The sequence below is a fragment of the Aspergillus heteromorphus genome, assembly GCF_003184545.1.
Source record: "Aspergillus heteromorphus CBS 117.55 chromosome Unknown BO70scaffold_1, whole genome shotgun sequence".
NCBI lineage: Eukaryota > Fungi > Ascomycota > Eurotiomycetes > Eurotiales > Aspergillaceae > Aspergillus > Aspergillus heteromorphus.
The window spans coordinates 2337518-2350761 of record NW_020290406.1 but is presented as its reverse complement, the minus strand read 5'-3'; the positions used below and the strand labels follow the sequence as shown (position 1 = coordinate 2350761).

General features: G+C 53.9%; 3 protein-coding genes across 3 annotated transcripts; all 3 read left to right on the top strand.

The window, feature by feature from the left end:
- Positions 1 to 1178: 1178 nt before the first annotated feature.
- BO70DRAFT_282558 (WD40 repeat domain-containing protein) lies at positions 1179 to 3203 on the top strand (the record flags this gene model as incomplete). Its single annotated transcript, XM_025539049.1, has 4 exons — positions 1179 to 1507; positions 1614 to 1741; positions 1801 to 2387; positions 2439 to 3203. The coding sequence occupies 4 exons, from the start codon at positions 1179 to 1181 to the stop codon at positions 3201 to 3203; spliced, it is 1809 nt and encodes a 602-aa protein (XP_025404479.1).
- Positions 3204 to 4138: 935 nt separating this feature from the next.
- Positions 4139 to 8821, top strand: BO70DRAFT_357881 (cohesin subunit SMC1). Its single transcript, XM_025542146.1, has 6 exons — positions 4139 to 4316; positions 4373 to 4466; positions 4545 to 7512; positions 7566 to 7873; positions 7940 to 8306; positions 8439 to 8821. Exons 1-6 carry the CDS (start codon positions 4286 to 4288, stop codon positions 8454 to 8456), a joined length of 3786 nt encoding a protein of 1261 aa, XP_025404478.1. The 5' UTR covers positions 4139 to 4285; the 3' UTR covers positions 8457 to 8821.
- Positions 8822 to 9644: 823 nt separating this feature from the next.
- On the top strand, positions 9645 to 11636 carry BO70DRAFT_282858 (glycosyl hydrolase family 79 C-terminal domain-containing protein; the record flags this gene model as incomplete). The annotated part of the gene is made up of 4 exons (XM_025539060.1): positions 9645 to 9840; positions 10005 to 10104; positions 10192 to 10710; positions 10829 to 11636. 4 exons carry the CDS (start codon positions 9645 to 9647, stop codon positions 11634 to 11636), a joined length of 1623 nt encoding a protein of 540 aa, XP_025404477.1.
- Between the last annotated feature and the right edge of the window lie 1608 nt (positions 11637 to 13244).

Sequence of the window (13244 nt, the reverse complement as noted above, 5' to 3'; positions counted from 1 at the left end):
TCTCCTGCCAGCAGTGGGTGTACTATGTACGGAGTCGATATGGCCCAAGCGTTCCTGTCGCGTTCACCAGGGCGCGTGGAATGAGAGGCGGTCGCGACACGGCGGAGGAACTCGTCGTACGTCTGCCTGCCAATCTGATGCTCGTGGCTCTGCGACAATCGATAACTCCCGGTCGGACGCGCTGCTCCAATCACCGCGCGGGCGCTTCGCGTTGCAATTCTTCAGTTTCACGGTTGATAAGATCGGGAGTCAATTCCATGGGCAATTCCAGGCCAGAACTGGTCATGTAGGACGTATAGATCCGAGACGGAGGGACAGATGTGCATGGGAGGCACAGGCGATACATACATCCTGCTGATAAGTAAACAATAATTACCGTACGGAGTAACATGACTGGGGTTGGCGGATGAGCCATGCCCACACCACCACACCCACCCCCATCATTATCCTCCTCATCATATCCATCATGACCACCACCACCACCACCGCGCGGTGAATGAATCCTCTGCTTGGATACATTCACTGGGCGACGCTGTCCCCCAGCAACAAACACCCAACCATTCCTTCTATACACCTCCCCTAACAAACTTCTCCCAGCAGAGGCATAACACACCAACCCCCCCCCTGTGTCCCAGACCGGTTTAGCGCGCCCGACGCGTGACCGCCGCCGGGCTCCCCTTCGAACGGGCGAGCAAGAGGCCCATCGCCAGCCCTTGGATCAACTGTCTCAATCCTCCCTCCCTCACCCCGATGGTGGTCAGGTCGCTCTCAGATGACCTCCACACACTGCGTCTTTCCTCCTAGTCTGCCCTGGGTCTGGTGAGAGACTCCGTGTCTTCACTCTTCGCTCCCGCCTGCTGCCCGCCCTGCTCCTCGTTTCCCTGGCTGGCTGTATTTATTGATCGGAGCGGAAAGCCAAGGGTTTGGGTTGGCTGTTGTCATCAGCAACCTCTGCAGTCACCAGCGCTTCCCCAGCTCAGAACCCCCGATTGCCCCGAGATACCAGTCATTATCAGACCCCCATATCCCCAAGCCGACGTACCTCGACCTCCTCCCCCTCTTCAATCGACCGCCTTTGCGACCCGACCACGCTCGAGACCTGTCGCATTGACCCTACCTTAGTTGATCCCGCATTCGACCGCCATTTGCACCTCGTGAGGTTCGCCCCTCCGGACACCATGGGCGACCCCCAGAAATCAGATCGTCCGACCACCCGCAATGCAGCTGCCGGTGCGTCGGCGGCGAAGTCGTCCGAACGTGCTGCACCCAATGCGTTGACTATCGCATCCCCTCCTGGCTCCCGAACTCCCCCTAGTATGCCCTCGAAGAAGACGCTCTTCTACCCCGAACCGCAGGGGAGACGTCAGAAGAGTGAAACCACCTCCGATCCCATCGACCCGGGTGCGCTGGCGAAGGCCTTGAAGGAGTATGAGGATGCTGGAAATCCCCGCGAGAGAACACCTGGAACCAGCCCCAGCCGGAAGAGACAGCGGGTGTATGGTGATAGGTTCGTGGTCTTCCGAGCCGTGCTTTAAGGGAATACCTCGTCCGGATCGACCAGACGCCGGGCTGCTTGAGGTCGTGTTTGGCTAACTTGTGAATGTTAATTCCAGATTCATTCCTAATCGTGAAGGGCAAGACCTTCAAGCAACCTACAGTCTGCTTCACGAGGATGGCTGCCCTTCCACCCCATCCAAGTCAAAAAGACGCGCCCCACACTCAGAGCTTCATTTCCAGAAGAGTGAGTCGCTCCTGTCCTGGTGTCTGTGTTGCGATCACTGTAGCTGACCTCACTTCCAGCGGAGGAAGCAAACCGCATGTATTCACGGGTGTTGCGAAGTGAACTGTTTGGCAACACGGTTCCCCAGGCCGACTTAGACTCCTTGTCACCAGACCCGCTGATGGGAATTGGCCATGGGATTAACGACAAGACCCGCTCCCATACGCCCCCGTCACACGTAGTATCGAATATACCTCCATCGAGCATAACACCCTCCACCCCTCACAAGAACCTGTTCAACTATGCCTCTCCCCGCGCTGGCTCAGCCCATCCTACACCATCCAAGACTCCGCGGAGCCAGCACGGTCCGAACCTCAATGTCCGATCGGAACTCTACAGTCTATCGCCGATCCGTCTCGATAGCCAACGCATACTGGAGACCCCGCGTAAACAGCCTCGCTATGTGAACAAGGTTCCTTACAAGGTCCTTGACGCACCTGACCTGCAGGATGATTTCTACCTGAATCTAGTTGATTGGGGCAGCAGTAACGTTCTCGGTGTTGGGCTCGGAAACTCAGTCTACATGTGGAACTCCCAGACGGGCCGAGTGACAAAACTTTGCGAGCTTCGAGACGATAATGTCACGAGCGTCAGCTGGATACAGAGGGTAAGCCGATGACATGCTGGATATCAACGGTACGAAAGCTAACCGGACCAGGGCACGCATCTCGCAATAGGCACGGGGAAGGGTCTGGTGCAGATCTGGGACGCCGAGCGCTGCCGCCGCCTACGTACGATGATCGGACATACCAATCGCGTGGGTGCGTTGGCCTGGAATGATCATATTCTGACATCCGGCTCTCGAGATCGTTTGATATTTCACCGTGATGTCCGCTCCCCGGATCAATACCTACGTCGCTTGTCTGGCCATAAGCAAGAGGTTTGCGGTCTCCGCTGGAATACAGAGGATGGTCAGTTGGCCTCTGGTGGAAACGACAACAAACTGCTGGTGTGGGATAAGCTGAACGAAACTCCCCTCTATCGCTTTTCCGATCACACTGCCGCCGTCAAGGCGATCGCTTGGTCACCCCACCAGCATCATCTTCTTGCGTCCGGTGGCGGTACGGCCGATCGAACCATCAAGTTCTGGAACACGTCGACAGGGTCTTTGATCAAGGAGGTCGACACCGGCAGTCAAGTCTGTAACTTGGCGTGGTCGAAGAACTCCGATGAAATTATCAGCACCCACGGCTACAGCCAGAATCAAATTGTCATCTGGAAGTATCCACGCATGGAGCAGATTGTGTCCCTGACTGGACACACCTTCCGCGTGCTTTACCTGGCAATGAGCCCCGATGGCCAAACCGTGGTGACTGGCGCCGGCGACGAGACCCTTCGATTCTGGAAGATCTTCAACAAAAGACCCGGACGAGAACATGGACGCGAGGGTAGCAAGCTCGCAGAATGGGGCACCATTCGGTGACGGGCTCACGGGGTTTCAATGGATTTGGTGCCACGGCGTCCTTGACTTTTTCCGGGGTTTCCGATAATGCATTAGATGTGGCGTTCCAGGGATTTGGCGTTATTTCGATGCTGGGTGGTCTGTCCTTGGACGGTCTGGAGGAAAGGTTTTACGTTCTAACTTGGCATTTTTCGCATCTCACGGGTTCGCAGCATTTCCAGGGTGACTAATGGTCTGTCTTTTTTTCTTCTTGTTTTTCCCATGTTTCTGCGTGGCCTACATCTCATCCGATTTCCCCCCCCCATGTATTTGGCCTCTTCTGTTACTTCCTTCTCACTTGTCCTTTTGAGCCAGTTTCTTTTCTTTTTTCTTTTTTTTTTTTTCAGCTTGCCAGGCCTTGTGCTTCCGCAGGCGCTTTCGAAGGTTTTCTCCATGGATTGAATTGAATCTCAGCGGTGGCGCTCATGGTGTTCCTCAGGGTGACCAGAACGAGGCGTTGTTGCTCTTACGCAGGGCGGTTGGACTTCTCTCGACCTCAGGATTTGTCTCATCTCACCATAATTGCCCGATGTACTTGATTCTTTCTTCCCCCCGACTTGTGTCAATTTTTTTTGTTTCTCTTTTTCATTTTCATTTTCTTTTCAATTGATGATGAGACGATCCTATCCGCTCGAAGCTTTGCACCAGGGAGATTTGCATGACTACAGGGCACTTACTAGCTAGTCTGTGGCATTTGGCGATTTCCAGAAAATACACAAGAATGAATGAAAATATGCAACATGTAATTTCGACCAGTTCCTATATCGTAGTGGTGACACAGTGTAGTGGTGATGGAAGTATAGGCCGGTCCACGTGACCCTCCGCAGCGCGTCCCCCCCAATCAATCAATCAATCGAGCGGCCGGTCCGTGACGCGACTTCGAGAGATCCCCATTGCGCGAGCCCCTCCACAACACCCTTTGCTCTCTCGGGCTGCTCCAGCCTTTCCCCGCCTTACCCTTGAAGGTGAAATTCCAGTTCCAGTTCCACCATTCTCAACAACCTTGACCCGCGACTTGTGTTCGCTCACCCACAGTCGCTGGAACGCGGCTCTCTCGTCGCAAGATGGGAAAGCTCATTCGCCTGGAGCTTTTTAGTATGAGGCATTCTCCGCACGTCTCCGACCGATCCCTACTGATCTCCTAATCCCAGACTTCAAATCATACAAGGGTCACCATGTGCTTCTCTTCGGTGATGCCTATTTCACCTCCATCATCGGGCCCAACGGGTCGGGCAAGTCGAACTCGTATGTAACCCCCCCTCCCCGGGACATGGCGCGGGGAGTCGCGGTGACGGATCTGGCGCTGACATCTTCGCCTCGCAGCATGGACGCGATCTCCTTCGTCCTAGGTATCAAATCGTCCCACCTGCGATCCACGAACCTCCGCGATCTCGTCTACCGCGGCCGCGTTCTGCGCACGTCCAAGGTGGACGCCAGCGGCAACGCCATTGAAACAGAAGCCAACGGAGACGACCAAGCCGAGGACGGAATCGATGGCGAACAATCTCAGGATCCCAGCGGATCGGGCGACCCCCGAACCGCCTGGGTCATGGCGGTGTACGAGGACGATGCGGGCGAGGAGCAGCAGTGGCGCCGATCCATCACGAGTGGCGGCGTCAGCGAGTACCGGATCAACAATCGCATCGTCACGGCGCAGCAGTACAACGAGGCCCTCGAGTCCGAGAACATCCTGATCAAGGCGCGTAATTTCCTCGTTTTCCAGGGTGATGTCGAAGCCATCGCCTCGCAGTCTCCTAAGGACTTGACCCGCCTGATCGAGCAGATCTCGGGCAGTCTGGAATACAAGGCGGAGTATGAGCGCTTGAAGGCGGAGGCGGAGGAGGCCGCCGAACAACAGACCGTGCAGCTGAACCGCCGCAGAGGTATCAACTCCGAGATCAAGCAGTACCAGGAACAGAAGCGCGAAGCCGAGAACTATGCCCGGAAAGCGGAGGAGCGCGACCAGGCCATCATCACCCATATCTTGTGGAAGCTCTTCCACTTCCAGCGCCTCATCGACGCGTCCAGCGCAGACATCCTGAAATACCAAGACGAGCTTAAGGAATATCGCCGCGGTGTTGAGAAATACGAGAAGAACGTCGAGGATGCCAAGAAGGACCATGCGAGAGTTGGAAGGGATGTCGCCAAGGCCGAGAAGAACATTCTGGCCAAGGAGAAAGACATCGAGCAGTCGAACAATGCTCTTGTGCCGGTAGATGAGAAGGTCGACATCACTAAGAAAAAGGTCGAGCGCTTCTCATCTCGGATCGCGGAGATCACTAAGGAGCGGGAGGGCCAGGCGGCAAATGTCAAACAGTTGGAAAAGAACCTAAAGGTCGTTGAAAAGGCCCAGGCTCAGTGGGAAGCTGAATGGCTCAAGAGCATGAGCAAGCAGGGTGGTCAGCTGAGCGAAGCCGATCTCCAGGACTACAAGCGGCTGAAGGAAGAGGTCAACAAGCGGTCATCCGCGGAGCAGCTGAACCTGGACAACCTGCGTCGTCAGCGAAAGACTGAAGCAGAGGCCTTCAACGGTTTGAAGAGCAAGTTCGAAGGCACTGAGTGGCAGCTGAAGACGCTGGAGTCCGAAACGCAATCATTGGCTGAACGCAAGTCGTCTGTCACCGATACCGTTAAGACTACGTCGAAGGATATCGAACGCAAGAAGAAGGAGCTGAACGCCCTCACCTCTGAGCGCCTTCGTGTGTCACAAATGAGGACGGAACTCGAGGAGAAGCTCCAGGTGGTGTTGAAGAAGCTTCTTGAGGCTGACGACGGCAGAAAGCAGTCCGAAAGGGAGATCAGAGCCAAGGAGCTGATCTCAACTCTCAAGCGCATCTTCCCGGGTGTCAAGGGCCGTGTCAGTGATCTTTGCAAACCGAAGCAGAAGAAATACTCTGATGCTGTGAGCACTGTCCTTGGTCGCCATTTCGATGCTATTGTTGTGGACAATGAGAAGACGGCGAAAGAGTGCATCCAGCACCTGCGTGATCAAAGAGCCGGGCAGGCCACATTCATCCCTCTGGAAACAATCCAGGTCAAGGCTTTCAACTCAAACCTGAAGGGTCTGCATCGGGGCATGCGTCCGGCGATCGAGACGGTCGATTACGACGACTCGGTTGCCAGAGCCATCAGCTACGCTTGCGGGAATGCCATTGTCTGCGATGACCTGGCAACTGCGAAGTATCTCTGTTACGAGCGAAACGTTGATGCCAAGGCCGTCACTCTCGACGGCACTGTGATCCACAAGGGCGGTTTGATGACTGGTGGTCGGGGCCCTCAGCAGAACTCGAAGCGTTGGGAAGATTCCGAGGTGGAAAACCTGTACAAGCTGAAGGACAAGCTGATGGCTGACCTCGGCAATCTCCCCAAGGGTCACCGACGTGGCACCGAAGAGGAAACTCTGCAAGGCGAATTGGTTGGTCTCGAGCAACGCCTCGCCTACGCTCGCGAGGAACTCAAGGCGCTGGAGAGGAACCTCGAAAGCAAGCATAGCGAACTGGACTTCGTGAAGCGCCAACTTGAGGATGTGAGGCCCAAGTACTTCGAGCGTCAGGAGGGCCTGGAAGAGCTCGACCAGACCATTGCCACCTCCCAGGAGACCGTCAGCAGTGTGGAAGACGAGGTGTACCGGAAATTCTGCAAGCGCCTGGGATACAGCAATATCCGTGAATATGAGGTCCAGCAAGGGTCCTTGCAAGAGGAGGCTGCTCAGAAGAAACTCGAGTACACGACGCAAAAAAGCCGGATCGAGAACCAGCTTAGCTTCGAGAACCAGCGTCTCCAGGCAACTGCCGACCGTGTTGCCGGTCTCCAAGCACAACACCACCGCGACGAGGAATTGATCGAGGAACTTCAGGCAGAGCAGGAGAGCATCCGGAACCAGCTGGATGAGCTCAACGCCGAGCTTGAAATCCTTCGGGAGAACCTGGAGGAGCAAAAGGAGGTTTACGCACAGTCGGGTGAGAACCTGACGCAACATCGCAGAGAGCTCCAGAAGCGCAGCAGAGAAGCCGAGGGCACGATCAAGAGCATCAATGCTCTGGAAACGGAAATGCAGCGCAATTCGTCCAGTCGATACGCCCTCCTCCGGCGTTGCAAGCTCGAAGACATCGACGTCCCATTGACTGATGATTCGAATCCCCTGGACCAACTCCCCATCGATGAGCTCGTCCAGGCTGGAGACCCGGATGCTATGGATGTGGATGAAGATGGTATCGGCGGCAGCGGCCAGACGTTCGAAGACTACGGTATTGAAGTCGACTTCGACTCCTTGGGAGAAACCCTGAAGGAGGTGAGCACTACCATTCAATCCCCGTCTTATTCCCACCTACTAACCATCCACAGGAGAGCGACGAGAAGTTGGAGGAGGAGCTCCTCGACAAGGTCCGGTCCCTCAACAACGAGCTTGACAAGATGGCACCGAACACACGTGCCATGGAGCGACTCGAGAGCGTGGAAAACAAACTCAGGGCGACGGAGAAGGACTTCGAGGACACCCGCAAGCAAGCCCGCAGAACCAAGGAGGACTTCGAGGATGTGATGCGCCAGCGATCGGATCTGTTCAACAAGGCCTTCTCGCACATCTCCGAGCAGATCGGTCCGATCTATCGCGAACTGACCAAGAGCAGCAACTATCCGCTGGGTGGACAAGCGTAAGTCTTCTCCTCCTCATAGACCAAACCCATCAAGAAACACATCGCTAATATGATTATCCACAGCTACCTCGACATCGAAGACTCAGACGAGCCCTACCTCGACGGCATCAAATACCACGCCATGCCCCCCCTTAAGCGTTTCCGAGACATGGAGCACCTTTCCGGTGGCGAGAAGACCATGGCCGCCTTGGCTCTGCTGTTCGCCATCCACTCCTACCAACCGTCTCCATTCTTCGTGCTCGACGAGGTCGACGCCGCCCTGGATAACACCAACGTCGCCCGTATCGCGAACTACATCCACGACCACGCTGCGCCCGGTATGCAGTTCATCGTCATCAGTCTGAAAAACGGTCTCTTCCAGAACAGTGAGGCCTTGGTTGGTATCTACAGAGATCAGGTTGAGAATAGCAGTAAATCTCTGACTCTTGATGTGAGTTCCCTCTTCTTCATCTTCTCTTCCACCTTCCTTCTTTTCTTTTCTTTTCTTTCCTTTTCTTTTCTTATTGTTATGCAACCCACTTTATTCATACATCCCCGACTAACTCTCTCTTTTCTCCCTCAGCTCCGTAAATACAACTAAACTAAACTAAACGAATGAATGGCCGGTTGCCGTGGCGTTATCTTATCCTATCTTATCTTCTTTCTCTTCTTCTTTTCCCCCTTTCAGTTAGTGCTTGATTGATGGATGTGTAGAATACGCTTTACTGCTTGCTCTGCTTGATTATGGCTGGCTATTCTGGGCTTGATGGGCATGCTAGCATGTTTTTAGTCCTTGCTTTGTTTGACTGTTTTGTTCACGTTTACGTTTTACTCACGGGTTAATGCGAACTATCTGCTTGGCGTTTGGGATTCTTACTATGTACTGGCTGTACGGAGTACTTGGGTGCCTAAGATAGTAAGTAGGTTAGGTGCCTAGTAGTAGTGGTAGGCTAAGTGTGACTCGGTAGTTTAATCCCGAGCATGAACTCCCTGGGTCTATATATATATATCTCTGTCTGTCTGTCTGTCATCCCTTTACTGGCTTTTCTGCTGGCTGGCTGATTACTTACTATCTACTTACTACCTACTAGTACCTAAGTATCTACCTGGCAAGGGTCTGATCTTGACTAAGTAGGTACCGTCTGACATCACACCAGTACGTACCTACGTACCTACGTACCTACCCAAATCCCCAAACGCAACCAGAACCTGCCAAAAACTCCCCAAGTAGTTACTCTAGTACATGAAAGTACCCCTACCCACTTGATCGACCACCGTACTGACGGATCATATAGTTAACTAGTCGGTTAGTTTGGTGAGTCGGGCTATCTAGTAGTCTGGTTACATTTCCAATCCCTCCCCCGCACCCCGGAGGAATTAATTCATGCCACCCCACTCCACCCCACCCCACCCCTCAATTTCGCTCCAATAAATGTGTCTACAGCGTAGCAATCAACACCCGGCAACCATGCTTGATCTCGGGGGCTATTCACCCGAGCCTTTTGGACGTGGGGGTAAGTAAGTATTTATAGCGTGGCACGCAGGGAAGGGAAGGGAAAGCTTGGAAAGAAAAGAAAGCTTGGAGGTGAATTTGAATCGAATTGAATCGAATCAATCGAATCAATCGAATCAAGCTTGGAAAGTGGATGATCTAGGTAGTATACTACCCTATCCTGTGTCTGTCTGCTGTCTACTTTCTACTCTATAGATAGCTGGACTTTGCTTTTGCTTTGATTGAACGTTGACACGGAGATACGTGATAGCAGAAGCAGCAGCAGCAGCAGCAGAAATGTATCGTTCACTCGCAGCTATTATCCTCGGGGGTGCTGTGGGCATGGCAGCGGCAGCGGCTTCGGTGGATGATGGCAATGGTAATAGTACGTCCATCACGCTGAGCCAAACGGTTCCTGGGACGGCAGGGGTGCCGGTCCTGCATCCGTTCGTGTCGTTTTCGATTGAGTTTGCCTTTTTTCCGGACTATGCGGGTGAGTTGCATCTATCCATATTCCATGGGTGTGAGGCTGGGGAGGTTGGGTTGTTTGGGGACGGGACGGGACGAGATGGGGCGGGATGGCAGGGGGTCGATTTGTTTGTTGGACAGAAGAAAAACAAAACAAAACAATCTGGTTCTGATTGATGTTTTATGTAGGGAATCGGTCGCATCCGAACTTGTTCTCGAACCAGCTCCTGGATAATCTGGCTGTGCTTCAGGGGGCGAAGCCGTATATTCGGGTTGGGGGAAATACACAGTATTTACTTACCTACCTACCTACCTATTTCTGGCTTCTGGCTTGTGTTTGTGGGGAGCACTTCAGAGCTAACAGGTGTGTCGTCAGGGATTATGCTTTGTATGACAAAGATCTGGAGTCCGCAACCAACGCCACTTATATCACCAGCATCGCGACGGATTATCCCCTGATCCTGTCGTTCGGGCCGGCGTTCTTCGAGTCGTACTCCACCTGGCCCGGGACCAAGTTCATACACGGGTTCAATCTGGCGAAGAATAGCTCGGCGGATTTGGAGCTCCTTATCGAGTCCGTGCCGTTGGCGTGTCGGGCGCTCGAGGGGGGCAACCTGGCGTATTGGGAGCTGGGCAATGAGCCGGATCTGTACAAGACGTCAGCGCAAGGGATCGTTCGGCCGGCTAACTGGACGGAGCAGGACTATGTGGATGAGTGGGTGAACAAGACAGCTGCCATCAAGCAGAAGATGGCTGAGACATGTCCGGATCTGGCGGCGGACTCCAAGTATATCGCGCCCTCCTTTGCTGGGGTGTCGAATAGCTTGAATCCCGTGGTGACCTGGGAGAAGGGGTTCGATAGGAAGCGGAACATCGCGCTCAACTCCGAGCATAAGTGAGTCTGTGCCCTGTTGGCCCCAGTTGTACTGCTGTGTGGGAGCATGGAGTACAGGCGCAGATGGTTGTTGGGTTGCTGGCTTGCTGACAGGTTGTGATTTGTGCCTTCGACGCAGTTACATCGGCGGTGCCACCCAGCCGGGAGTGACACTGCAGCACACGCTAATGAACCATTCTATGACTGTGCAAAGCGTCGCACAGCAGGTCAACGTCTCCCGCATCCTATCCGCAGAGAACCTTACCACGGGCATCCCCTATATTCTGGGCGAGACCAATTCCTTGTACAACGAGGGCGCGTCTGGACTGTCCAATTCTTTCGGAGCTGCTCTCTGGGGCGTTGATTTCAATCTCTACTGCGCCTCACAGAACATCCGACGATCACACATGCATCAGGGAAGCAACTATCGTTACATCTCCTGGCAGCCGGTTGGTACCAATCGAACAACGATAGGTACCAAGGCCCCTTATTACGGCAACGCCATGGTGGCGGCCATGCTCCACGGCGGCGAGGATGTCCGGATTGCCAATCTCCCGCTGGATGGGGACACGGAAGCCGCATATGCCGCGTATGTGGATGGATCTCTGGCCCGAGTGGCCATCATCAACATGGTGGAGTTCAATTACACCTCGACTGGTTCGACGGTGGGGGCAGTGGAGAGTAGACTCAGCGCAAAGTATGTGCTCCAGTTGCCTTCGTCTCAGTCGGCGTCCTCCGCTTCTATTTCGGTGCAGCGCCTGATGGCGAATGGGAGTAACGCCATCACTGGGATCACCTGGGACGGATGGTCCTACAATTACGAGCTGGACCAAGGTAGGCCAGTTCGATTGCAGAACGTTACGACAGGCGAGGTGATCCCAGTGGGTAGTGACGGGACGGTAGAGATCGAGATCCCCTACTCCAGCGCTGCGATCCTCAATTTGTAACGAGTCGTTGGATGCGGAGTGAAGTGTACTGTTACAGGAAAAGTATGCGCGGTATATGGATGGCCTTCTGCGGAATCCTTGTCTCCGTATGAATTAGTGATGCGGCTCCCATACAATAACATTCATGGACGGAAGCAGTTGACCTGGACCCTGTCAGACATAGACGTAGGTAGTCTGTGATAACCTTCCCGGCGAAGAACAGAAGTGGGCTTGACAGATTTTCACTCAACCTACAGAGTACACAGCAATCAGCTTGTTTTAAGCACGGATGTGTGGCTCGAATCCGAGTATCCACTGGAGTACGGTGTTTTCAGCGGCCGTGGGTCCATATTCTTTGCTTTAAGCAATATGAGATCGAAGTCGAGTTGTTCTCTCAACCTCGCGATCAATTCCAGCTGCCATTCACGGGTGGAGAACTGTCAGATCCCGGTCGGCTCCATAGTGGGATTGGATGATGAGTTGAGGCGTCGCCTCATTTAGCCTCAGCCATGAGTCTCGTCGGATGGAGTGCGAGGATCATACGAAGCAAGGCCAGCGTTTCGGATTATATCCTCCACTATGGGCAAGCGCAGAGCAAATAGTTCGCCGTCAGTTAAAAATAAATGCTGCAAATGGTGGCAAACTTGCCCGGCCCAGTGGGTGCGAGAGACCTATCGAGTCATGGCAGGACGAGTGTAACCTTGATGGGGGTCACTATTAATCGATCATTGCACCATGTCTGCCGCAGCGATAAATCTCGAATTCTATTGATCGAGTGATCGGTGTACAGCAGTCAATGATCTGCGTTAGTGGGATTAGTGGGATGATACGTAGGTTACCCCGTAACTAAGCCATGGGTCAATTGGCCAGGCTGGCAAATGGCGCGAAGGCTCTCTCACTTGGCCCGGACGACCCAGGACTCACTTGATGGATCGATTTCTGCAGGTGCTCGGACGCTGATCTAGCGCCGACTCGGTCTCCCAAGGGCGAAATGCGGGCAGTGACTTCTTCCCCGTTCCTTGTCCTTCAGGCAGAAATGATTTAGTGGCATTCTGGAATGGATGTCTGATATCAGGACACTGTCAGGTGTCCTACGGGAGGAGAGCATCCGCTGTTTGGATGCCCACTCCCTTCATCCTTGCCACCTCTACCCCGTAATCACAGTCCGCTCGGATTCAAATCCTGTAAGCCACCCTGCAGGGTTTCCTGGAAGAAAGCACATTTGCATCACGATGTACGTATGTGGATGGTGTGCTGTCTGCACATTCCCTGCTCCGGTCATAATCGTTGATCATTTGGGCATTCAACGAACTGGGGACTTTGAAGAAGTGTCACCATGGGATGCAAATCCTTGGTAAGAGTATACTTAGAGGGGAGTATCGGTCTCTCCGCATCAATGCAAGTCATTATGGTGGTTCTCCATTGTTTGCTTCTTTCATCTGGAGCCTATTCCCATCGGCGATGGAGGTCTGCGACAGCCCACCCAGCTCGTAGTGGATAGATGGCGGCCCGGGCAGGCACTGTGGAGATCGTCGAAGGCTTGCCAGGCTGGTCCGGATCGCAGGACATTACAGCCAAGGGGTCTGTGTGTCACATACTTGCTTTTCCCGGCTAGCCGTTCGTTCTGGA